This window comes from Carassius carassius, chromosome 45 (genome assembly GCF_963082965.1).
Source record: "Carassius carassius chromosome 45, fCarCar2.1, whole genome shotgun sequence".
Taxonomy (NCBI): Eukaryota; Metazoa; Chordata; class Actinopteri; order Cypriniformes; family Cyprinidae; genus Carassius; species Carassius carassius.
This window is the reverse complement of record NC_081799.1, coordinates 3,962,832-3,990,770: the sequence shown is the minus strand read 5'-3', so window position 1 is coordinate 3,990,770 and position 27,939 is coordinate 3,962,832. Positions and strand designations below refer to the sequence as shown.

Here is a 27,939-nt window from a genome sequence, read left to right as displayed (position 1 = left end):
TCCAGACAGAAAATGTATTCTGGTGCGTCTGTTTTCTTAAAGAAAAGGCAATGAGATTTGCTCAAACACTGGAGGGAGGGCCAGATCTGATTTAACATACTTTCTGACTGGTCTTTGCTACACTGATGGAGAACTCACTTAAAATGTCAAAATGATGCAAACTGTGATCTCTAAATGACCGAACTGTGAGAGATGATTTGTTCATGAAGTCTGCTTTATATACTACCTCATATATACATATATATATATGTATTCATTCCATGGTAGTGGTGAATCTCACAAAATGTCTGGTCATTTAATATAAAGTGGAAAAAAACGTACAGAAAACGAAGCCTATGTTCAAAATAAAGCAATCAAATTTTTCCCTGCAACTTATTACTGAAAAACAGATGTACTGAACTATAAGCAATATGTCTATAACACAATTAAAAATATATATATATTCATGCATAAAAAATAAATATGCTTTACATATCATATTAATTGGAAATAAAGTTATAATAATAAATAATATTAATTAGAAAAGAGAATCCAAAAATAAAAATGCTGTTTATTTACATTGCTAGGTGAAATATCCCTTTAATAGACATGAATTAGGCTTCATTTTCTTTATGAAAAATATCATTTTGATTAGGAGCTGAAACAAAGGCCAGGCATTTCTACAGTTTTTGTGAGAAACACACAAAAACACGTTCAGAAACACTTTGCGTCAGGAATGTTGAATAGAAAGGTTTTGGTTGGTTTGGCATCTATGATTCTACAATGTTTGAGCGGATTAATGTTCAAAAGTTTGGGGTCTGTAACATCTTTAAACAAATGAATCCTTTTATTCATTAATCCTTTTTTAAAGACAAAATATTTCTCTTTCAAATAAATGTTGTCCTTTTGAACTTCCTATTCATTAAAGAATGCTGAAAAATGTAATGTATGACGGTTCCCACAAAAATAAAAAGCAGCGCAACTCTTTTCAAAATTGATGATAATCGGAAAGTGTTTCTCGAGCAGCAAATCATCATCTTAGAATAATTTCTGAAGATCTTGTGACTCTGAAGACTGGAGTAATGATGCTGAAAATACAGCGCTTATAAATGACATTGTAACATATATTCACACAGAAAGGTTATTTTAAATTGTAATATGTCACTGTTTTTACTGTATTTCGATCAAATAAATGCAGCCTTGGTGAGCATAAAGAGACTTCTTTCAAAAAAAAAAAAAAAAAGAAATTACTATCCTGCACTGCATAACCACATTAAACATGAGCAACTTAATAGTGTTCTTTGAATTTCAGAATAGATGTATGTTATTGGAGATGAGCCGCTCTCCATTATTATCCCAGAGTTTCACAGGAAACGCCCCACATTACATTCACCTCACTTGACTAGTTGACCCAACCACAGATCCTGCCCCATTAACACAAGTACAAATCATTATGACACATCTTTAGTCATAAATATTTAATGAGGTCATGTATGGCTGGGAAAACATCCTTCATTTCAACGCAACAGCTTAGTTTAGAGTATAACGAGGGAACGGCCGATCCAGGCAAGGCTTTTGTAGTCCAGGAAATCTTCTGGAAAAAAAAAGTGATCGCTTCAATCGAGATATCAAACTGTTTGGCAAGAGGAAAAACTGGACTCTTCAGGACTCCACACGAACCAAAGAACAAAACACTGACGTCTCGGCTCCCTTGGACGGATCAGCATCAAAACACAAGCATTTACAAAAGAATAACTGGCAAACATCTCACTAAAAACGTCCTCCCCCTCTCTCTTCCTCACGAGCGTTTACAGTTTCTTCTGCAGTTCCAGTCCTGCAGATTCTCCTTCCCCAAAAAAAAGAGAGAACGAGAGAGAGAGAGAGAGAGAGAGAGGCAGTTGGACGGGCTTTAACAAATAAAGACACTTTACAAATGGATTCTCGGAGCTCGTTTGTTCCAGTAGCGTCCCGTCCCGTGAAAGCTCTGGTCCGAGGACAGCCTGGATCCAGAGCCCTGGACCTCGCCGGTGGCCAGGAGAACAACTGAAACACACGCTCAGCTCGTTTCTCCTTCTGCTTCCTGTTTGTCTTGTAACAGTGGAATGAGGGACTCCCATGCTGCAAGGCACTGTGGGACAGAAGCAACAGCAGGAAGTCAAGGAAGGTCAAAGCCAGCTTCTTCTGTGTTGACTGGACACCTCCACTTTTACAGGGTCAGATTTCCTAAACCATCTATTTCATATGGACAGGCGTAACATCTAGATTATGCACATTGTGATTTTGCTTTGAGACTATTTTCTTTACAAAAAAATAAAAATACATCACTCCACATCACTCGAACTGCCAGCTGTCAGCCGCGCCACAAGGATGCGCTGTTTTCTTTCAAATCAAAGCATAAATACACGTAGAAACAGCATCCTTGTGGCGCGGCTGACAGCTGGCAGTTCAAGTGATGTGGAGAGACAGAGAAGACTGCTGGGAAAGGAATTGTTGAATAAACTCGTTATTTTTGTTTTATTCGCATACAAAAAGTGTTCTCAACGCTTTATAATGTTACGGTTGAAGCACTGATGGCAGATGGACTATTCTGATGATATCTTTCACATTTATCTGGACCTTGACAGTGTAAGTTACTTGGCAGTCTATGGGACAGTCACAAGCCTCCCGGTTTCATCCAAAATATCTTAAATTGTGTTCTCAAGACGAACAAAGCTTTTACGGGTTTGGAACGACAAGGGGGTAAGTGATTAATGACTAAATGTTCATTTTGGGTGGAGTATCCCTTTAAATGTAGGACTAATGCTTGGCGTTTCATGACATATCCTCATATAAGCTAACGGCAGAACATTGCCATTGAGACTTACCCATGATGAGTCCACAGCTGAATGCAGGAGCTTCACTCATTGGATGCGTCAGCATAACGTTTGCATAGACCATACTATGCCATCAGACTAACTATACTTTGTACAGATTTGATTTTGTTTTGGCAAGTATTAATTATTTTGCCCAGGGAAAAACATTGGATTATGCAACAGATATGCAACTCATTGTCTCCATGCAGTTAATTAATAAACCATCTGCATCTGCCCTTTTCATGCTATTTCCGATATGCCGATGGCTTTAAAATATTTACAAATCGGCCAATAATTATCGACTGCCATCGGTATAAAGTTGCCAATGTTCTTTTTGCATTATTTACATATCATTATATTTATTATTTTGAATTAGCTTTTATTTTTATATTTTCAGATTCCATTTTAATTTGAGTATTTTTATGCATGCTCTATATAGCTTTAAAATTCTATTTCACCTGCTTGGCCTTGATTTCAGTTAACTTAGTAATTTTAGTAATTAGAAAAAACAGTAAACTTATTTTATTGTAATCAATTGCAAAGACAAAATTACTAAGATCTGTATGTTTTTTCATCTATTATTCATATTTTAATTCAGCTTTATTGTAATTAACAGAGACTTCTTTTTTTTTATAGTTTTAGTTAATAACAACACAGATTGCCATGATGCAAACAGTGAAATAAGTGAGCTGCTCTGACTCTTGCAGTATTAATGGTTTCCTGGGCTCTTCCCGTTTGACAGTGGTCTCTGGAATTTAGCCACACTGTGTCAGTGTTTGACAAAACAGCAGGAATGAAATGTGTGAGAGTTTCAACAACAGCGGAGCATTTTCAGAGCAAGAATCACTCCAAGTACTCTATATACAATTTATATGCTTACATCAACATTGATGTAAGTCAAACTGAACCCATTGATTTCCTAAAACACATTTCAGGTTGTTGAAGACAATTCATCAGTTCACATTATTTTGAAGTAAAACATTTGTCTTGGTAGCCGGTCAAATTTTGTTCTTGCTTAAAAATATAATAACATGCTCCGCCTCTAAAATGACAGATACAAGTTTCCACCTCCAACCTCATTAAAAACCACTTTTTTTTCACTATTCCAGGTGGAGGAAAGTTTCTGACCTTCTCGTAGTACTGGATGTTTTTGTCGGCCATGCCCGTCAGCAGCTGTCTGAAGTCCTGTCGCTTGTTGTTCTCCCAGCGGTCCCAGTCGGCCTTCAGGTCGGCGTTGAAACACTCCACACGGTCCTGGCACTTCTCCACATCAGTGGGCACCTGCAGGACAGAGATGTGTGGAGAACATCCACTCCAACCAGTTAACCAGTTTCCTCCAGCACATCGAACACTTCAGTACTGGCCAATATGTAGAGGAGTCGGTTTCATCATGGGAACAGATTGGTAGAAATGTAGCATTGCATCACTTGTTTTGCAGTGAATGGGTGCCGTCAGAATGAGAGTCCAAACAGCTGATAAAAACATCACAATAATCCCCAGCCCTCCAGTCCATCAGTTAATACCTTGTGAAGCCAAAAGCTGCATGTTTTAACAAACAAAACCAACATTAAGCCTTTGGTTTTGGCTGAAATACAAGTCCTTTATTCATAATATTGCTTCCTCTAGTGAAAAAGTGCTCTGGCCTGAATCAGGAGAGAAATCTGCACAGATCAAGCGCAGTTTACAAGAAAAACAGACCAAAACAGCTCTAATATGTGGGTGGATTTTGATGGACTTTTTCACTGGAGGAAGTGTTTTGAATCATGGACTTATATTTTGATCATAAGTTTACAGTTAAAATGCTTTAATGATGGATTTGTTTCTTAAAAGCACACAGTGTTTGGCTTCATGAGACATTAACTGATGGACTGGAGTGCTGTGGATTATTGTGATGTTTTATCAGCTGTTTGGACTCTCAGTCTGACGGCACCCATTCACTGCAGAGGGTCTATTGGTGAACAAGTGATATAATCATACATTTATCCGAAACTGACGAAGAAACAAACTCCTCTACATTTTGGATGGCCCGAGGATGAGAATAAATATTCAGCAAATTTTAATTTGTGGGTGAACAATTCCTCTAATAAACACAGCTCTAAAATCCCTGCAAATCAGAGTTAGCAAACAAATGCAACTCACCGGGGTCTTTTTGTCCTCTCTGAACACGACTGCCTCCAGCTTTGTTTCATACTCAGCCTGAACTTGGTCTCTCTTCTTCAGCACATTCTGACAAACAACAAGAGGCAGCTGTTACAGTTTCCATCCCAAGATTTCACTAACAAGTCTATGACTGGTTAAAACTAATACAACTGCTGTATTTTATGATGCCTCAAACTAGACGATGAAATGTGTTCAGTGCGAGTCATGACACAAATATGAAAGCTATTAAAACACTTCCTGTTGCTTCCCAGAAATCCTGGATGTCTCTCTGTAATAAACCCACAGTGACTTGTGGGTGAAAGAAATATGATCACGTTGATCGGAAATGCTGAAAACATGAAGTCTGCGGGAAATCAAGACTTCAATAAATTACCCTGCTGAAGGGTGAGAGATGTGACTGAAATCTCTGGCTTGTCACCGTGTTATAAATTGAACAAAACAAATTAATAACTCAAATAAACACATATTCATAATTAACAACAAATTAAAACTACCATGACCAACCTTAATCAAATACATACAGTACACTTACATAAAGTATTATTTACTATTTATGCTAATTTCACTGCAAAATGTAAAAGTGTGTGTGTGTGCGTGTGCGTGTGTGTGTGTGTGTGTGTGTGTGTGTGTGTATATCCATACATGAAGATGTTATGATATTATAAGAATTAACACCATGATTTTCTGTAAGGCTGTTTTGAAACGATGTTTGTTGTGAAAAGTGCACTACAAATATATTTGACTTAAGTTGACTTTAAAAGAAGAAACCAATGATCTAGTTGTTGAAATATGTTTGGGTTCTTTAAATTGTGTTATAATTTAAGCAGTTATGCAACTGTAGTCCTGGCAGTACTTTTAGAGAAGTTTTAAATACATTTGCTGATGGTGTAGATGCGTCAAACTAAGACACAGAGGAAGTGATTTTATCTGTCGAGTTTGCATAAGAACATTTCCTCATAGCTGAATACTGCAACAATTATTTCTATCAGTAGTTCTGACTTTGTTTTCCAGTATAAATATCTCACGAATTTTAAATATATATATTACTGTTCAAAAGCAGGGGGTCATCAAGGCTGCATTCAGACTTATACAGTCAGAGTTATATTCACAATAGTCTTTGTCTTTCAAGCTCTATCATTGCAGTCAGCGAGTGTTGCGTGCATCAGTCCAAAAGAAGTAAAAAAAAGCGCCCTGCCATAAAAAAAAAAGTCTCTCACTCCGCTCCAGGGGCTGAGCAAAGGCCTCCTGTAACAAATTAATGCGTTTTTGTAAGAAAAATTCCCAAATTCAAAACATAATAATTACTTTAATGTAGCTTGCGCTCAGTGTTGTAAACGAAGCAGTTCTGGGAGCACGATGTATGAGGTCAGCCCTGCACATGAAAACCAATGTTTACAGGAGCAAAAAAAGCAAAGTTTCCTTACTTTAGGAAAAAAACAGTCTCCTCTTGAATTATATAAAAATCCTCCAATATTCTTCTTTACAAATCCTGGTTTTGTAATTCTAATTAGTGGCCATTGTTTTGTTTTTTATCTAATTTCCGTGTGCGTCATTTCTGAGTGGTGCATGCACAAAGCTGACCTCATACTCATTCCCCCAGAACTGCTTCATTTACAGCTGTGAGCGCAAGCTAGATTCAACTGATTATTACGTTTTAAATATGGATATTTTTCTTACAAAAATGCATCAAGTCGCTACATGAGGCCGTTCGAGACTTTTTATTTCACCTCTTTTGGACTGATGCAACACCCGATGACTGCAATGATAGAGCTTGAAAGATCAAAGACAAGTTTGAATACAACTCTGACTGGATTCGTCTGAAAGAAGAAAGCCATATACACCTAGGAAGCCTCGGGGGTGAGTAAAACGCAGTCTAATTTTCATTTTTGGGTGAACTGACCCTTTAATGCTGAATCAAATTAAAATCACATGAAAAGGGGAAGAAATGAATAAAAAGCTCAGCTGAAAGCCGCTCACCTTCATGGACTCAATGTACAGGACGTATTCTCTGAGCACAGGGAGAAAGTCTTCGCTCATGTCCTCCGTGAGCTCCTCCAGAGCACTGGAACAGTTCGACACGCACCCCGACACCCCCTCCAGAGGATCATGGAGGTCCTCCTCAAAAGACGACCAGGAGGAGTAGACGGGCCCGTACTCTCTCAACTCCATCAGGAACTCTGACACACAGAAACAATGAAAAAGACGACTGTATTCTACTTTTTTTGTAGCATTTATTTTTACAGCTAAATTCCACAAATGGGCAATTCTTTTCTGATTATGGTATTTTTGTGATTTGTCAGGATTTGTGCTGAATAGAATGTTCAGAAAAGTGTTTATTTGAAACATTTTATTTGAAATAGAAATGTCTTTACTGTCACTTGGGTTTAATGCACCCTTGCTGAATTAAAGTATTAACATCCTTTTAACAAAAATATTAAGATGTAGAAGTTTATTCCATTGAGATCAGAATGAAGTAAAAGCACTGGAGAGCTGTTTTATAGTAGAAATTGAAGCGTAATTCTAACTGAATGTGACACTGACATGTTTTTTTTTCATGTTTTAGGGGCCATTCACACAGAACACGTATTTGCGTCTAAAAACCCAAAAATGTAGCACTTAGGAATTATTTTTTTAAATGTTCAGCACAGATTGTCTCTCCTCCATTTGCTGTCAAATAAAACAGTTGCCATGCCAACTTGCTACTGTAAACAAAGACTCAAAACGCTTGCCCCATCTCTGGGGTCTTCTGGTTGATCAACGATTTTGGATCTGACATTGATGAGCAATGTTGTATGTAAAAATAAAAATTATTTTAACTTAACACGGTGTCTTAAAAACATGGCACTCGACGGTCATACATGTACGCGTTTCCATAGAAAAATAATGAAAAACTAGTACATTGGGATTGAAAAACATGTTCTGAGTGAACGGCCTTAAAGGCTGCTTGCTTTAAAGCAATCTACTGTATAAAGTGCTTTATAATTAAATGTGGAGTGACTTTACTTGAGTGCGGAACTGCAGAGCTTCTGTATACATATCCACATTGTTATGGTCAGATGCTTTCTTAAGTGCTGTTTTCTCACAACTGGCATTTTTGTTGTGCGTTTATTTAGTTTTTTAGTGGAGAACGGACAACACATTGTTTATATATTCATTCTTAACACCACTCTCAGGAGCTCAGGTGGCAGCACTGGGATGTTAACTAAACAGAAAACTGCCACAAAGGTAGTTCAAACTTCTTTTTACCTTTCATGAAGAACGAAAAATTGCTTCGCTGTCAGTGTATCCAGGGTTTTAGAATGGAAGACTGAATGGATGTAACTTCTTTTAAACACCAGGTGAGATGTTCTTTACCTGACTGCTCTTTGATGATTCTCTGTGCTATCCTGTCAATGGTGCCCAGTTTCGGTGTGAACAAGTCCAGATAGTCACCCATGGCAGCAAACTCCGCCGGCCGTGCCCTCGGTTTATAACCACCCGTCACAAACTTCACAGATTCCCCCATTTTAGTCAGAAGAGCCAGGCCTTGACGCTTATTCAAGTCCTGAAAGTCAAGCATACAGCACATCAATTCTGTCTCACGGCCAAGAAATCCCTGCCAAACCCAATGAAATCCCACTGCGTTTCTGGAACAAGCTTTCCATGCTGGAAAATATAGCCTGCTAGCAACATATTGCAAATGCTCAATGTTGTCAGGCTACTCTCAAAAGGACATCTGGATTTGGTCATAAACAGCTAGTAAGGGTTTCCAGAATTGGCAAATGGCAATCCCAGACATGACCGGCACAAAATGTGAGAAACTATACAAACATGAAGCATGACATATTCATAATTCCTGTAAACTCAAGAGTTGTGTTTCCAAATTTAATTTCCAAATTATTTTAATTAATAATGTCAGTTTGGACTCTGGAAATATGTTCACAAAAGTATTTAGGAACCTTACATTTGCATTTATTAATTTAGCAGACGCTTTTATCCAAAGCAATAAGTTACAATAAGTGCAATAAGTGATCCATCATAAAGCAGCAAATAAATGCAGGAAGTCAAGTTCTTTTGTTGTTGTTGTTTTTTAAGATGAAGTCAAATGGTGACCAAAAAGATTCGTTTTCAGGTGTCGCTTGAAAACTGTCAGTGATTCAGCATTCCGGATTGGGTGGGAAGTTCATTCCACCAGCCAGGAACGGTGAACGAGAATGTTCTGGAAAGTGATTTTGAGCCTCTGTGATGGTACCATGAGCAGTGTTGGGAGTAATGGCGTTTAAGTATAACGGCGTTACTAACGGAGTTTAATTTTCAGTAACGGAGTACTCTAATTAATTACTTTTTCCATAGTCGCAACGCCGTTATCTTTACTAAGAATGTAAAGTGCCGCGTTACTACAATTTGGTTGAATAAAGAGCGAGGTGTCATGCTTTGACTAGTGGCTATCAGCTGCCTGACACCGTTGCAAATCCGATGATGATTGGCTGGGTGGGCGGTGCCCTGCTCATGCTGTCTCACTGCACGCTCTGACAACCACTAAACACAAGACGGCATCAGCGATAATGGCGTTCTCAAACTGGAAGTACCGGAAATTAAAGGCGAGAATCTTTCTGTAACATGCACGGTATGCCCAGGAAAAAAGACTTTATCCTTGCTGCCTCAAGCAACTCAAATCTTATGAACCACCTCACATAAACACATGCTTACATGTTACTGTACTGAATGTTTAATGCTGTGTTCAAACCAGATGCAACTTGTGCGAATAACTCGCGCTATTCACGCGTATTTGGACGCTTGAACATTTTTTGTTCATAAGCTTCATTCGCGCATGAAATTTACTTCACAACAGACGCAAATTCGCATCATGGGGGGACTTCTGCCAGTTGAGTTCATGCAGCATTTTCAACCACCATTTTTATTCAGATAATTTTCTAAATATTACTGTTATCATGTCATGAAATGTAGTTTTAAAAGTATTTCATGCAAGAATGTAGTTGTTTTAAACTCAAATATGCGGTTTATTTAAAAATGTGTTTCGGAGGTTGTCTATTCGCGTCTGTGCATTGACTTAACATTTAAATCACTTGCGCCAGATGCTCTATTTGCGTCTGGTGTGAACGCACCATAAGAATTGCTGAGTAACTAATTACTTTTACAATATGGTAACTGAGTTACTAACTCAATTACATTTTGGGAGAAGTAATTTGTAACTGTAACTAATTACTTTTTTCAAGTAAGATGACTAACACTGACCATGAGGTGCCACTCAACCAGGAGCCAGTGCAGAGAGATGAAGAGAGGTGTGACATGAAGACCAGTCATGCCGCTGCACTCTGAATTATTTGTAGAGGTTTGATTGTGCATGATGGACGTCCAGCCAGAAGAGCATTGCAGTAGTCCAGCCTAGAAATGACAAGGGCCTGGACAAGAAGTTGTGGAGCATGCTCCGTTAGGAAGGGCCTGATCTTTCTGATGTTGTGCAGTGCAAACCTGCAAGATCGAGCAGTTTTTGCAATGTGGTCTTTGACAGTCAGCTGGTCATCAAAGATTACACCAAGATTTATGACCAAGCTTGATGGGGTAATTGTTAATGAACCTTACTGGATGGAGAAATCATGCTGTAGAGATGGAGTGGCAGGGAAGACAAGAAGCTTGAGCTGTAGGTGATGATCTTTCTTCCATGCTGAGATGTCTGCCAGGCAGCCTGAGATCCTTGCAATGGTAAGAGAAGCCATGTGCCTGTATGATGGGACCCAGTAATGTAGTGTATATGGAGAAGAGGAGGGGTCCTAGAACTGATCCCTGAGGAGCTCCAGTGAGCAACTGATGTGATGCCCAGTGATGAGAGGGTGGACAGGAGGATTTGATGATTCACAGTGTCAAAAGAGACAGATAGATTCAGCAAAATAAGAAACTGATGATTTGGAATCAGATTTTACTATCTGCAAGGCTTCAATGACAGAGTAGCGCTGTCTCAGTTGAATGTCCACTTCTGAAGCCTGACTGGTTAGTGTCAAGTTGGTTATTCTGTTAAAGAAATGCAGATACCTGGTTGAAAACAACTCATATTCAAGTGTTTTTGCTATGAATGGAAGGACAGAGATGGGTCTGTAGCTATCTGTAAGTGAAGTTATTAATGTAGGTTGAGCAGGGGGTTACCTGAGCCTGCTTGAATGCAGCGGGGAAAGTGCCTGTGAGGAGAGATATGTTGATGATGTGTGTGAGTGCTGTTATGAGTGTAGGGGAGATTGCTTGGAGAAGTTGTGAGGGGATTGGGTCTAGAGAGCATGTTGTAGGATGGCTGGAGAAGAGACGTTTCGAAACATCTGCCTCAGTGAGGGGAGGAGGAGGAGCAGAGGGGAGTTTTATCAGTAGATGTGGTTGGTTTGAGTCCCTGTGTCTGGAGCTGAGAACTGACTGCTGATTGTTCTAGTTTTGTTTGTGAAGAATGTGGCAAAGTCATCTGCTTTTAAGGAGGTGGAGTGGGTGGTGGAGGATGACATAGGAGATAAATTAATGTTTTGAAGAGAATATGCGTGTAAGAACTGCTGTTGACCTTGTTGTGGAAATATGAAGCCTTGGGAGTATGGACTTCAGCAGAGAAAGACCAGCTCTGTCTATAATATGCATTTAGAAAACAGATAGTGTGAATGTTTAATTTCATGCTGACTTTAAAGCACTGACCTTTGCTGAGAGAAATGCATTGAAGTGCTCATTAAAAGAAAGCACAGGATGGTCTGCTACACGTTTGAGGAACTTGTCTAGTGCCTTTCTCCTGGTCTCCACAAACTCCTCTGAGAAACGGTCCACAACGCCCTTCATGACAAACTTCTCAGGCAAAGGCTAAACGATTGCACAAAGGAGACAACAACAAACAGAGCACATTGCATGGTCTGAAATAGCAGATTCTGCTTAATCTTGACCAAAATATCAATGATTGGAGCAAAAATGATATCCACATTATTAAATGTCTTGTTACATAACAACCAATTGTTCTAATGTGCAGATGCATTAAAACTAGTGGTTCTAAAGAGCAGTGCAGTGAAGGCTCTTCCTCTACCTACTGGAATAAGATGGGTGGGTTGGCTTTCCTCTAATTTGTTCCTCAGCCAGTCAAAGTCCTGGTAGCGTCGCCTTACCGAGTACTCAGGCAGGTCAAACTCTGTTCTGGAGGTCTGTAGGACACACAGAAACAAAAACAGGCATAACTTACCTTACAATAACTTTTTTTTTTTTTCAGTAAGGATGCATTAAAGGAACACTCCACCGTTTTTTGAAATAGAGCTTATTCACATTATTTCCTACATTTAGATAGGTGGGCAAATGCATTTTTGTGTCAGTGCATGCATTGTTTTAGTTTGACTGGGTCGGCGTTAGCTTAGCTTAGCACAATGAAGGGAATCCTTTGTTGCCAGCTAGCATGGCCTGAGTAAAAGTGATCAAAAAAATTAAAAAAACCCACCTAATTACTTCTTGTGGCCTGCGTATTCACAACGAGTACAAATAGCAATCCAGATTAACACTAGGCGATTTCCTAGGCAGATATTGACTTGGGACTAGGGCTGCAACTAACGATTATTTTGATAATCGATTAATCTGTCGATTATTTTTACGATTAATCGATTAATCGGTTTATGTACTTATATTTTAGTTTTTTCCATTTTTTCCCCAAGTAAATTATTAATAAATGGTCTTTATCATTCAGCATAGATTTAAGAGATTGTAACCATTTTGCACTGTCATATCCTCATCAAAAATATACCTGGAGTTGTTTTATTATGTGTTAGTAATCCTTTGTCGAACTCTTCTGCAATCAGAACACTGACCCATACTCTAGCAAACTTCACAAGGAGATTTCAAATAATGTTTTCACCATGGCAGTCCTTAGAGCTCCTAAAGTAGTTTAACATCCTGAACAAAGCTTATTAAGGAATCTTTCAGAACATATTTTCACGAAGAATAAGGATAAAACAGAATAAAATTGCAGTGCATTGTATTTTATTATTTACTGGGAAACAGCTTTATAGCTTTTGCTGTGAAATTGTAAACAATCCTTCAAAAAAAGTGCCAATGGCATGAAACCTGAATGGAACTCACAATTTAAAGTAAAATCCATCAGAAGGTTGTCCAGAAAAAAATAGGACACACACAAAAAGCCTGCTGTGTGAAAAAGAGCAGTGAATACTTAGAAAATAAGTGCATTTCAAATATCTACATTTACCTCTCTCATTCAGTCATAATTAGGCTGCACGACTGAATTTTGAACTGGTAAACGACAAACTGATCACAGAACATGTTTGTAAAGCTTTAAATGTTAACTGTTAAAAAGCAATGTTATCAGCTTTTACGACTAAACATTTGCAAACAACATTGTACTGGAGAATTTGCACAAATGAAAGTCTTAGGGGCCGTTCACAAATCGCGCCTAAAAACGCTAGGCGCGCCGCTTTCTCCTCCTTTCCCAAGCGCTCGGGCAGAAGCGCCCCTGAGGCGTCTGCCTTTGCTAAGCAACCATGACGTGCTCTCTCCTTGAAGATGCTGAAATTTCAGCAAAGGATAAATGGATTTGTAGCTCAAATAAATCGCTTGCAGTAGCTCTGCTACTAAATTTATTTCAAAATGGAAATCCATATACAACTATGATCAGCTGTTCCTTTCATCTTGACTGAGCTTTTAACATTGTTACGGGAAAGGATGAAGCTGATTGGTTAGTTCTTGTCACATGACCCGCGGTGCGGTTGCGGCATTCTGAAAAGTTTAAATGTTTTTAACTCGATGCGGTGCGGTGTTGGAAATAACGAACTTGAGCGCGCAAAAGACGCGATATGTAAACGTCCCCTTAAACAGTGCAGTAGTGCAGAGTTTACAGGTTACTCTTCTTTTTTAAAGGCTCAATGTAAAGTACTCCCACATCACGCTGAATGCTGCAGACATAGACATCATATGATGTCTATGGCTGCAGAGACGCTGCTCGGGAAGCACGTGACAAAACGAGGCCAGCTATTGGCTATTCGCTACTTCTCCTTTTGTACTGGCTGAGTAAAACCTCCGGTGGCTCATTACTGCCACACTTTGGTCACCGCAGATTTGAAATATGCACGAAATGAGCCGCTTACGGCAAATAAAAGTTATTTAGCAACGAATCGATGACTAAATTAGTTGACAACTATTTTAATAATCGATTTTAATCGATTAAATCGATTCGTTGTTTCAGCTCTACTTGGGACTATATTATGGGGAAGCACAGGCGAAGCACTGCTGCTTAGGCGAAGCACTGCTACTTCGGTGCAAAGATATCACGCAACACATGAAATCCCACGAATTCCGTCAACATACCAGCGTGAATAGTAGCTGCCTGGCTATTTTCCTTACAGTACACGAATGGCGATGAACATGGCTGATTTTGAGAGAGACGAAGAGGGTGACTTCTCAGACAGTCAAGAACCAGAGAGAGTAGGACATAGTTTTTGCCATTGATGACCAGGCTCAACACGTCAGATCAAGATGAGCGTGCCCGAAGTTGTGTCACATCTACAGAGGATTTCATGGCGCTGATCCATTCTGCAGTACTCGATTTTTTTCCGGTGTGACAAAGTGAACTGGAAAAAACGCCCTACGCCGAATGGACCAAATGGACAGCTGTCCACAGAGTAAGTGATTATTGTAATCATGACGCATGTATAGATCGACCCATATTATAGCTCTATTCACATAGAGTTGATGTTTTCACAGGCAATATAGGTTATATAGGAAGAGAAATAAAAGACAACTTACATGTGCACTTTGTTCTTCCTGTGCTTTGAAAATAGATGGGACGGCCGTATCTTTCAGACGTAGTACCGTCTTTCTCGACCCATATTCCATTTTTTCAAAGTAGTCCTCTGGTGCAAAATGTTCTTCGCAAACACGATACTGCTTTATTTTGTTGAGAGGCGTTGAACTACAGATCTCCAGAGCTGCTAGCCATTTATTTCTCAGTTCCACATTAGGTGGAATTCTGTGAAACATTACATTCGTGTATGTCCTTTGCTTGTTCTCACAACCTTTTGCTATGCAGGTAATAACCATGTTTGCTGTAACTTCTCAAAATAAATCATCCAAAAGCGAAGACACTCGGTGCAGGTCACGCCGGTATGTTGTTCTTCTTCTGTTTTTTTCTGTTTCTTCTTCTTCTTCACGCCGCTATGTTGACGGAATTCGTGGGATTTCATGTGTTGCGTGATATCTCTGCTCCGAAGTAGCAGTGCTTCGCCTGTGCTTCCCCATAATATAGTCCCAAGTCAATATCTGCCTAGGAAATCGCCTAGTGTTAATCTGGATCGCTATTTGTACTCGTTGTGAATACGCAGGCCACAAGAAGTAATTAGGTGGGTTTTTTTATTTTTTTTGATCACTTTTACTCAGGCCATGCTAGCTGGCAACAAAGGATTCCATTCATTGTGCTAAGCTAAGCTAATGCCGACCCAGTCAAACTAAACAATGCATGCACTGACACAAAAATGCATTTGCCCACCTATCTAAATGTAGGAAATAATGTGAATAAGCTCTATTTCAAAAAAACGGTGGAGTGTTCCTTCAAATTGGTGAAAAGTGACTATGTATAATGTTACAAAACATTTCAAATAAATGCTGTTCTTTTGAACTTTCTATTCATCAAAGAAACCTTAAAATGTGTCAACGTTTTCATAAACATATGAAGAGGCACTACCATTTTAAAATTGATAACCATAAATGTATCTTGAGCAGCAAATCAGCATATTAGAATGATTTCTGAAGATTATGTGACTCTGAAGACTGGAGCAATGATGCTGAAAATACAGCTTTGCACTGCAGAAATACATTTTATTTTGAAATATATTCACATAGAAAACAGTTATATTAAATTAAAATAATATTTCACAATAGTACTGTTTTAGTGCATTTTAAACAAATGAATACAGCCTTAGTGAGCAGAAGAGACTTCTTTCAAAAACATTAAAAAGTGGTAGTCACTAGTGAACACGAACTTCCTGTGGCTCACTTCCTGTGGCTCGGTGGTAAAGCACAGCGTTAGAAGCCAAAAGGTTGTGGGTTTAATTCCCAGGGAACACACATACTGATATAAAAATGTATAGCCTGAATGCACTGTAAATCGCTTTGGATAAAAGTGTCTGCCAAATGCATAAATGTAAAGGTTCTGGATGACAGTGTAAAATAATAAAGTGTATTACTACATTAAAGGATGACAGGATCACACACAGAGTTAAGAAATGACTCAATGGTGGTCGGACATATTTTGTGTCTTATAAAAGTTTCCCACACTGTCTGACCTCCAATTATTAAATTATTTAAAACAAAAACAAAACTGAAAAAAAAGAAAACAAATATTTGAAATGTTGTCTTGGCATTTAACTGAAAAAAAAAATGAAAAAAAAGTTTTTTGAAATAAAAGTTGAAGAACTAACTTTTCTAAATCTGAAATAAAACTACATAAATTATAATTAAAATATAACATTAAAAGCTCATTCGAAATATGTATTAATGCTATGATATTATATAAATCAACCTGCAACAGTTCTTTCAGTCATGATATTTCACTGTATTATTTTGACTATGATCTCAACCTGGTTTCTTTCACAATCCCCAAAAAAACCCAGCAATGAGTTACCCAAGGGCTTATGGGAAATAACTCTCAGATGCATTGCGTCCATGCTGGGATTGGCTGTTTTTAATTAGCACCTTTTAATAAGAATGTTACAGATCTCAATGTGAGCAAACACCCGCCACAAAAACTAAACTACAGCACAGAGAAAAGCTGACCTCTTGAAAATAAACTAATCTAAATACCAAAACTAATGAGGCATTTCAGCAGCCACAGAGCAGTTCAACTGGAACAAACTGAGGGTTAGGGATTTACCACGAAGCCACAATCACCCTATGAAATCTGTCTAAAGAGGCTCATTATCCTTCAGATGCCTGTTTAAATAACAACTTTATATAATTGCACAAATAATAACAGCATCTCATTGTCAGTGAAGTCTGTGAGCTTTGCCCTCTGACCTTTGTGCATACTCTGTAGGTGATATATGTCTCCATAGTAGACACGTGTTTCTTGGGGTCGTCTACGGTCACAAACAGATCTCGTGTTTCTCCGTCCAGATCGTCATCGAGGTGTAGTCGGTTCAGCAGAGACGAAGAGGAGGCGGGGCTTGATGTGTCTACTGGAGTCCCATTGGGCAGGATCAGGTCCTGGGGGCGGGAGTAACAAAGGCTGACTTAAAGGAGCTAAACACACAGATATTTGGAAAACGGTTTTGTTTACTACACACATACTGAAGTGTGTGACGCTCAAGGTGTTTTCAGCCTCAACACACGAGTACATAAACACATCAACATGATCTCTTCATCAGCATTTTACAGTAAACTATCTCATGTCATATACAAACAGGAACCTAAAGGTTTCCACAGCAACTCGTCAAAATAAAAGTTCAGTTTAACTTGAAGAAATCGTGACAGAAATAATACTTAATGTAATGATAGTAGTACCAAATAAAATTATTATTAAAGCATTATTTGTACAGGAATATTTACCAAAAAAAGTATTGACCAAACTTTATTTAGCAGAAGAATGTAAATACACAACACAGTATTTCTGGGAAAAAAGAAATCAATTGTTTAGAGATGCTTTTAGTTATTAATATTTCATGAAATTATTAAAAATGGAATCCAGAAAATTAACCGAAAACTGAATTGTCAACAACAACAAAATAAAAATTAGAAAAAAAAAAAACATTTCATAGGGCCTGTCTAATCATTTTATTTCATTATTAATTAGACATGTTTTTTGATGAATACAATTTAATTTAACCAGAGTCCAGAACAATTAAAACAGAATTTGGGGAAAAAATAAAACAGATTTTATAGGGCCCTACAAAACCCTCCTAAATAAAATATAAAGCTAAACTCGATATACAGGATAAATTCAACATGTTTGGTAAACTCAATAAATGTGTTTTCAACATTGATAATAATCAGAAATGTTTCTTGAGCAGCAAATCAGCATCTTAGAGTGATTTCTGAAGATCACGTGACACTGAAGATAACTAACACTAATGATGCTGAAAATGATCTTTTGATCTTTTATTTAAAAAATTAACAAAAATGTATCCTTTCATTGGATAATAAGAATTTAAAATTGGGGGGAAATATCATTATGAAATAAAGTTTTTTCTCAAATACTCTTTGGACACAATTAAGGACACCCTCAGAAATGATTATGAATAAAATATCTCTGAAGTATATTCCCATTTATATTTACAATTTTGAGACATCCGGCGTGGTTATAAACATAAAATTATCCAGCCATGGTTTCCTGTTTCGCATAAATAAAAAGAGGAAGGAAAACAAAGCCCAAATTCCCTTGATCATCTATCAAAATGAGAAAAACCAAAGAATATATTTCTGATGTGCAGCAAAAGATATTTGAGCTTCACAAATTAGTGAAGTGGCTTTAAGAAAAGAGCTGGAGCAGTGAAAATTCCCATTTCCACCATCAGGGCAATAATTAAGATTTTCCAAAAAACATAAAATGAATCTGCCTGGAAGAGGGCGTGTGTCTATATCGTCCTGATGTGTGGTGAGGAGGAGAGTTTGAGTAGCTAAAGACTCTTCAAGGGTCACAGCTGGAGAACTGCAGAAAATAGTTGAGTCTCAGGGTCAGAAAAACTTTTAAAAAATAGTCAAACAGAACCTACATCAACATGTTGTTTGGAAGGGATTCAAGAAAAAATCTCCTAGCTCATCCAAAAACAAACTAAAGCATATTCATTTATCAGACATGACTGGAACATCAAATGGGACTGGCTCCTTTGGTCAGATGAAACAAAAAATTTACTTTTTAGCAGCAAACACTCAAGATGGGTTTGGTGAACACAGAGATAAAAAGTACCCCATGTGTACGTTATGATATACAGCTGTATTTTTGATGTTGTGGGCCTATATTTCTGCTGGAGCTCCTGGACATCTTGTTTAGACACATGGCATCATGGATTCTATCAAATACCAAGAGATAAGAAATCAGTAAGTGACTGACTCTGTTAGAAATCTTATAATGGGCCAATAATCGAAACACAAACCTCAAAAACAACACAGAAATGGGTCACTGAGCACAAAACCAAGCTTCTGCTATAACCATTCCAGTCCTCTGTCCTGAACCCTACAGAAAATGAGCGGAGTGAACTGAAGAGGAGAAGCACTGACATGGAGCTGTGAATCTAAAGGGTCTGAAGCGATTCTGGATGAGGGAATAGTCTCTGATCTCTTGTCCGGTGTTCTCTAACCTCATCAGGAATTATAGGAGAACATTCAGACCTGTAAAACTGGCAGATGGAGGTTTCAAAAAAGATTGAATAAAAGGGTGCCATTAATTGTGGCCAATGCGTATTAGAGAAAAATATTTATTTCACAATGATATTTCTCCCCATTTAAAATTCTTATTATCCAATGAAAGGATACATTTTTGTGATTTTTTTAAATAAAAGATCAAAAGGATTAACAATGCAGACGAATTTTCACAGCCTTCTTTGATCATATTTACCAAGGGGGCTGATATTTTTGGCCACGACTGTGTAATATATATATATATATATATATATATATATATATATATATATATATTTTTTTTTTTTTTTTTTTTTTTTACGATCTTACCATTACGATTACGTAATGGATTACAAATTTTTACATATGTGCGTGTGTAAGACTTTATACGCTTAAATGCTAATCAAATCTAAACTAATTCGAGTTTGTAGGAAACCTGCAGCAAAATGTAGGAATTACTAACATCCTATTTTCAGATCCAGCATTTAGAAAACTGTGACAGCTTTTTCCTGATCACATGCCCACTCCTGAGAGCTAAAACAAGTGCGCTGACCTTCTTTTTGCTGAACAGCAGAAACGGCCCAAACCTGAGTAAGACATGAATGGACACGATAAAGAACCGGGCAACAACCCATCATCTTTATCACTACAGGGTTTGTTTCTGCTGTCAGTATCCTTCAGACACTTCACTGCATCCAAAAACAGTCCTTTATCTTTAACATGAACAAACATGGTTTCATTACCAAGCAGTGGTTCTCAAAACTCAAAAACAGTTAGCTGTACAGATATTAGACATAAAACCAGAGGAAAACCATCAAATTCACTCATTCAAGACTAAACTTATGCATTGTTCTTCTCCTCAATGTCCTCCAGAACCGAACAACTTTACCAATTCACCAGAGTTCGTGAACTTACAGTCAGCAGTTACACACGGGCTAATTCATTCTTGACTCCAAGAGTCCAGTCATACCTTTCCAACCAATATAAATCACAGGAACGTCTCCCCAAAGGAAAGGGAGTAAAGAAAGCCCAAGCTTCTGGGTTTGCTCAAATAATTGCTCTGATGCATCTTAATAAATTGCAAACTTCCAATAATAATAATAATGATGATGATAAACTTTCTGGCTAAAGATTTTAACCATTGGAATAAACAAGTACAGAAAAAGCCTTACAATGACTTATAGTATTATTATTATTATTATTATTATTATTAAAACAGCCATTTTAATATGAAGTAAACAACAAGCATTCACAGCATTATACAAGCAATTATCATATTCCATAAATAGAGAAAACACAGTGCAATGGCAACAATACGTTTATGAGCAGCGGCTCGAAAACAACTCTTCTGCGTCATCACGAGTAAACACAAGAAACTCTTCATTTAGCAGCTGTACCAAGCTCAACACAGCTCTATTGTCCAGACATGTCTGACCTCACACACTGCACAGCAGCCATCTGAGATTACATACTCTCACTACTATTCACTCACAGCAACCTGGCATGGTGTGTTAAGAAGCACTCATATACATTTTTTTCTGTGATTTGTGCTACATTTAAGTCTAAATTTGTGCTTTATTTAATTCCTTTAAGTCTTAAAGGACTAGTTCACCTAGAAATGAAAATCAGACCTCAGGTCATCCAAAATACAGATGAATTTGTTTCCTCATCAGAACAGATTTGGAGAAATTAAAGCATCAGATCACTGCAAGACATTAACTGATGGACTGGAGCGCTGTGGGTTATCGTGCTGTCTTTATCAGCTGTTGTGACTCTCATTCTGACGGCACCCATTCACTTCCATTGGAGAGACAGTGATGCAGTGCCCCAAATCTGATGACAAACTCAGATGAGCTGAGGGTGAGGAAGATTTCAGCTATTTGTATTTTGGGGTGAACTATTACTTAACTTTTATTTCCATTATCTATTCACACATAAATATTTATAAAAATATAAAAGGATAAATAAACATCAATATGTGCAACACTGGTCAGTATTTATAACAATTCAAAACGGAGAGATCACATATATATAAAACCATTTCACTTTAGCCAAAACTCTCACATTTTTAGATTTAACACAAAATGCTTCCATGTCTCATTTTTCTGAGCGCTGCCCAGCTGGAGAGCGCCTCTAGCCGCGGCCGGAGCTCACCTTATCCGCGGCGCGGCCGGGGCTCAGCGCGCTCTCCTGGGCGGACAGAGGGTGGCACATGTCCTGGATGGACTTCTGTCCGGAGGAGGCCAGTGATCGGGGGGCTCCGGCACTCATAGCGCTGATCGGCTCTGATCGCGCAGGGGTTTTGATTTCACAGCCGCACGATCCGACACTGCAAACATCTGTCAGAAGCGGAACTACGCGTGTCAGCTGACTCTCAGAGGAGACGCGCACTTCCGGATAAACAGCGCCTCTTTTCAAATTAAAAGTCGTTCCTCGGTTATTTTTTTCTTTTAAAGTCTTAAGATAAACTGAGTTATCAAATATTCATCCCTGATACCGGGTTTTCCCCGTTTCACTGGTTTGTATCCAAGGTCATATTCGTTGTTGTGTACATCGTTCCCTGAAATGAAAATAGAAACTGTGAACAAAGCGCTCGAAACGCCGCAGTCTGCTGCTCCAAACGATGTAATTGCAACGAAAACTACTAAATGTAATCAAACAGCGTTAAATATGAAGGTTGTGTAAAGTCATATGGAATATTTTTTTTTGCCTGTTATTCAAAAAAGCATGCATAACAAAATTTTATCAAACAACGAACCTTCATTATAAAACTGCCCCGAGATCCGTCAAAACCACATTGTTTACCGGATCAACACCATCTAGCAGCAAAACAACGGGATTTTGAAATGTTCGTTTTTTTATTATTGAATAAGCATTAGCATTGTAAGTAAACACACACACACATATACATATATATATATATATATATATATATATATATATATATATATATATATATATATATATATATATATATATACATACATACATACATACACATATATATATATATATACAAAAATAAAACCGCAAAAAAGAGTAAACACAAGTACAATTTTGTTTTAAACAAATAATAAAATAAGAGTAAAATGTGAGACAAACAAACTAATAAATAATGTTGTTTTTGTTTGCTAAGATCACGTGACCAGGGGCGCGTTTCACTAAGGAGGTTCAACCAACTCTGAGTTTAAACTTGAACTCTGAGTTGACTTACCCTGAGATGGTAAGTTTTCGGTTACAGAACAGCTGAAATTAGTTAGTTTAAACAACCCTAAATTGACTGACTCTGAGTTAAGCTCGTGCACCACAACTATAAAAAGCCAGTATCAATGGAGCCCCGATATTACGATTCACCATGGCAACAGCTCCCGCCAAAAAGCCATCTGCATACTTCAGATCAGACTCCACACAGCTAATCATTTTATGGTATCTCATGAGCAAAAAAAAAAAAGAATAATGAAATAATAATATTAATAATAATATCTTAAGTGCATTTTTCTTTTTTTTACAAATGATCTGCCAATAGAATTTATATTTGTACTTGGGGGAAAAAAAGAAGAAGAAAAAAAAACCACTTAGTAAGAAGAGCATTTTTCCAGCGTACATTTCCAGCGTGTTTAAAAAGGGGGAGGAGACTGAAAGAAAACTTCCTCCTGACCAGGTTAGGTTCATAGAGTAAGTTACCATGGTAACTGACTCAGAGTATAAGTTATCTCTCTTTCAGAAACGGGCTTGACTTACCCTGCTTTCTTGGGTTTGACCAACCTCCCATTCTGAAACAGAAAACCTAGAGTTTCCCTCATTTCAGGGTTAACATACTCAGAGTTTCCACTTAACCACCTTTGTGAAACATGCCCCAGGTGGTTTCTGAACCAATGCTTCGAAACAAAGATTCAAAAATGATTAGAAAGCTTCATGAATACTCGAAAGCGGCTCTCAGTGATCCCCGGAGCCACCGCTGGGGGCAGTAGAGCGCTGCCGAGGCTCTGGCTGTCTGAGATCAACACAGAAGAAGACTCATTCCGTCCATGACATGTGCGCTTTGAGCAGCGTGAGGGTCGAAGATTGGCAGCAACAAGGTATATTTTAGGCTTTTAAAAATCAAATGTGGAGAATATTTAGTACTAGCTTCTACAAACTGATTAATTTATAGATTAATAACTGTTATATCGAATGACGGAAGATTTGAACTGACCCAATGATTAAACACACTACCCATCTGACCCTGAACTCAGGGGAACGATTATTTACTCTTATATGAGGGTCAGAATAATGTTTTGTCATGATTCTGGCGAAAGTTGAGTTGTTCCTGTAACATTTCCTTCCTCGTTCTTTCTTTTGTTTCAGTCGAAGCGGACTGGACCGGAGTCACGTGGAGGATTCATCTCAGCACGTGTTCTGCTGGTGTGATTAGTTATTAATAATGAGATCTGGGGAATATCTTGTTCTTGTGTCTGTTATGGTGTGAGACTTACATTTTGTAGTTCTTTTCTGTGAAATCCAATAAATGTGTTTTTTCAACAGTCATTCTGTTACTGGGTTACTCGGATGCTTCATGCAATCATAGGAAAACCTGAAAATATTGTCTAGTTTAAGATAGTTTTAGTTTTGCGACGTTTTATGTTTTCTAAAAACTTAATGAGTTTGTGAGCTAAATATGTATTTAATCATCACAACATTGTGTAAAATTGTATTACTACAGTAATAAAGATGGACCCATGGAGAACTTGGATAAAGAAATGAGTCGAATAGAGTTCGAAGAGTATTAGCCTGAGGATCTGAATGAGTGTGATCACTTGTGATGAATCTTATTTGTGTTGAAGATAACCAATGTGGTGCAGCTGCATTGTGCATCTCAAGAAATATCTTTAAAGTAAAATTAATTAAATTTCTTTAATTGATGGGACGTTACCCAAAATTAATATCGTACGCAATACAAAACCAACTAACTAGCTTATTAAAGATTGTTTTTCAGTTCAATTCTAACGTTTAATCGAATAAACCCCGCACATTAGCGGATCAGGCGCTGCTCCTCCAGAGCAGCAGGCGGCGCTGCGCCCAGTGCGCAGCTTCACAACACAGCAGCAGAAGAAGAGTCCTGCGCGATGGGGACACGCTCGAAGCTGAGAAACAACAGTCATTTACAATATTGGAGTTTTCTTACATTGTTTTTAACGGTTTGTGTATTTGCTGTGTTTATTTTCAAACTCAGTAAATGCAATTTCCGTTATTAATCTGTTTAAAAAGCAGGCTTTATAAGAGCCAAGTGTAATGGCATTATAAAAGCATCGATTATAGTCATTTATCTTTGCAGTTTATTAATATTTTTATTCAAAGATCTGCATAAGACAAGAAGACATGTTTTTAAAGATGATAACCGATCTCTGACAGCTATCAATAAACCAAATATGCTTCCAAAATTATCTACATGCTTAAATTCTTAAAATATCAGTCCACAACATTTGTTATTATTATTATTTTATTTTTAGTGTTGATGCTTTTTTTTGGACTTTTTAGCAAAATGTAATTTCGGTCCTGTGTTTGTTGTTGTTGTCTTAATTAAGTCCAAGTCTCATACACATTTTTTACTCCTCTGGACATGAAGCTGCATGGTTAAAAATAAATGTAGAATTCAAAAAAACAAAACAAGAATGAAATATCAGAGGAAAATATTAAAGATGTAAGTCACGTGAATTTTGTGATGTGATCAAATTAGATATCAAGATGTCATGTCTGTCTGCTCTCGGAGGCCAAGAATATCTATTAAATTCATTCTTTCAGATGCTCAAAATGCCCGAGCGGTCGAAACAGGGAGAGCATGTGGAGCAAAATAAAATCTGTAAGTGATTTGTGTGAAATCGTGTTCACAAAAACATGATCACATGCCAAAACCAAAAGGAGAAAAAAAGCATATTTGTAGCCCATAAGAGTTTTCTATTAATTTATTAAATAGTGACATGCTTCAAGCATCGTTTTCCTCCCAGATTCTCATGACTGTATTTCTTCTTGACATTGTTTGTTACTGTAATACAGTACATCGACGTGTTGATGATACATATCATTGTGTAAGAACATACTGACGTGTTGCTTCCCTTTATATTTCTTACATTTTCTTTAAAAGATCTTAAATCTACCTTCATAAAACCTGTAGAAACCCTGCGTCCATTTTTTCACACTGGCATAATAAGAGCAAAGTATTTCTTCTTCTTCAAGGTGGATATAAGACTAAACATCGTGAGTTTCCCGAGGCTAATGACTGTTGTCATGTGTTATGATGACCCCGTGAGAGTCTCCTGCTGGACAATACACCCAGAAACAAGACGTGACCCTGATTCACTGTCACTGATACTCACCCGTCTTTCATGTGCTCTGTAATATGAGGACAGTATGTTGGATCAGCGCTGATGTGGTTGTGTTCAATTAAATGCAATCCATTGCCACATTGTAAATAGTATTTGTTTGGCTATGTCTTTTATGTCAGTATTTGGTGATAACAACAGGAAAAGCAGAATGCTTGGGATGATATTTGATTGCATTTAGTTATGAACAGCCATGTATCATGTTTCACTGTGTCTGTTCAACTGTAATCAAGCATTTCAGATTATATAATTTTTGTTTTTAACCCAAATATACAATGTTAATTTCAGATTATATAATTTTTGTGATGCTATTGTGTTCAATTCTGTAAAGGCACTTATGTTATAGGCTCTTTAAAGAGTAATAAAAATGTTCAAAAGGTATTGTCAAAAACTCATCTGCTCTTAACACGTCTAATAGTAAATGTGTTATTCAGTGCGCCTAAAATGCACAATAGCAGAATAAAATACATAGGCTATGTTTTAGCATTAAACATTAATGGAGCAACAGATTTTGTGTGAAAACAAATCATTCAAGTCATTTATTTTGTTTAAAAATCGTATAAATGTATGAGGAGATACAAATACTTCAGCTAAAATAATGTTGCTGTTGTTTTAATGATGTCTACGTTAATATTTGTTCAAAACAAACCCTTTAGCAAGGTTCGTACTATTTACTGCTTATTTTGAAAAATATAAAAAATATATATTTTGTTCAATAAATATACTGTAATTAAAACACACACACACATATGCATTGTAGTTTAATTAAGAAAGATTTGCTTGAAACATGTTAGCAACATGCTACATGCTAATCACGTTAGAAGCGGTAAAAACAAGCTAACAACAAACTATTTATGCTAGACACATGCTATTCATTTTAGAAACAGGTTAGTAACATGTAAACCATGCTCAAATATTTTAATCATGTAACAAACATTTTAGCAACATGCTAATCATGTTGGCAACATGCTAATCTAATAAACATGCCAGCAAAATGCTAGTCATGTTAAATCATGTTAGCAACAAGCTATCAAAATCTGTCTAAACTATCTAAACTTTCAAGGCTTTCTCAAGCCAACTTTTGTTCACAAACTTATCAGCTTAACTAAAAAGCAAAATCATAAAAATTACTCAAAATAAAATAAATGTAACAGAAATAAAACATTTAAAAAAACTAGCACTTAATTTATTTCAGCTAACTTTTTCCTTTTAATTCACGAGTTAAAATTAATTAAAACTAAAACTTGAAATTAAATAAATTCATTAATAAAAATGAATAAATAACATGTAGACATTAAAAAACAAATACACTTGACAAAAACACAAATGTTTAAACTATGATTAAAGAGAAAACAGAAAATATAAATCAAACTAATTACAAATGTCAACAAAAACTATAATAATGCATAATTGTCAATAAAATACTGGTCTACAAATAAAATCTACATAGATTTTTAAAAGTACACTACCAGTGTACGTTCAGCTCTTCTTTCCCAAGAAAACACTTCTCCTTAGAGGGATGAAGGCACACTCTTTACAGTGGGATGAATTGATGGCTGTTCATGTTTTTATCGTTCAGCAGAGAGAACTATTCATGAGCACATTACAGAAAACTGCTGTAACCAGAACAATACAGTAGAAGTCAATGGCTACCGGCAACTGTGTGGTTACTAACATTCTTCAAAACATCTTCTTTTGTGTTCAACAGAAGAAAGAAACTCTAGAACGACTTGTGGATGTGTAAATGATGTCAGAAGTTTCATTTTTGGGTGAACTGTCCCTTTAATACTGGTGCATATCTATATATATTCATGTTTTAGATTGAAAATGCTGTCTTGATTTTTTATTATTTAATTAGATTTATTTTATAATGGTATTACTATTATTATTACTATTATTAGAAATAGATAATATATACTTAATCATATTAAATATTATTAATTATTTTAGGGTCCATATATTTGCTGTTGACTGTTTTAGTTTAAGTTTTTATGTATTCATGACTTTAGATTGGGAATGCATTTTTATTGTTTATTGATTTAAAGGGTTAGTTCACCTAAAAATGAAAATAATGTCAATAATAACTCACCCTCATGTCGTTCCAAACCCGTGAGACCTCCGTTCATCTTCTGAACACAGTTTAAGATATTTTAGATTTAGTCCGAGAGCTCTCAGTCCCTCCATTGAAGCTGTGTGTACGGTCTACTGTCCATGTCCAGAAAGGTAAGAAAAACATCATCAAAGTAGTC

General features: G+C 37.1%; 1 protein-coding gene and 1 long non-coding RNA gene across 2 annotated transcripts; one reads left to right on the top strand and one right to left on the bottom strand.

The window, feature by feature from the left end:
- Positions 1–953: 953 nt before the first annotated feature.
- Positions 954–21,712, bottom strand: LOC132127181 (sorting nexin-30-like). Its single transcript, XM_059538873.1, has 9 exons — positions 21,486–21,712; positions 17,013–17,201; positions 12,038–12,148; positions 11,658–11,816; positions 8,346–8,535; positions 6,969–7,168; positions 4,971–5,057; positions 3,960–4,112; positions 954–2,107 (listed from the first exon to the last, which is right to left on the bottom strand). Exons 1-9 carry the CDS (start codon positions 21,600–21,602, stop codon positions 2,036–2,038), a joined length of 1,278 nt encoding a protein of 425 aa, XP_059394856.1. The 5' UTR covers positions 21,603–21,712; the 3' UTR covers positions 954–2,035.
- A 1,651-nt stretch (positions 21,713–23,363) lies between these two features.
- On the top strand, positions 23,364–23,858 carry LOC132127570 (uncharacterized). The gene is made up of 2 exons (XR_009427542.1): positions 23,364–23,410; positions 23,679–23,858. It is a non-coding gene; the product is annotated as an uncharacterized LOC132127570 (long non-coding RNA).
- Positions 23,859–27,939: the final 4,081 nt, after the last annotated feature.

Bases quoted from the DNA above. Each gene is read 5' to 3' on its own strand.
- LOC132127181 (XM_059538873.1), bottom strand. From the start codon at position 21,602: ATGAGTGCCGGAGCCCCCCGATCACTGGCCTCCTCCGGACAGAAGTCC. The intron at 7,169-8,345 runs GTAAAGAACATC...TCTGTGTGTCAG, and splicing joins AATCATCAAAGAGCAGTCAG to AGTTCCTGATGGAGTTGAGA. The intron at 2,108-3,959 runs GTCAGAAACTTT...TCTGTCCCACAG, and splicing joins ACATCCAGTACTACGAGAAG to TGCCTTGCAGCATGGGAGTC.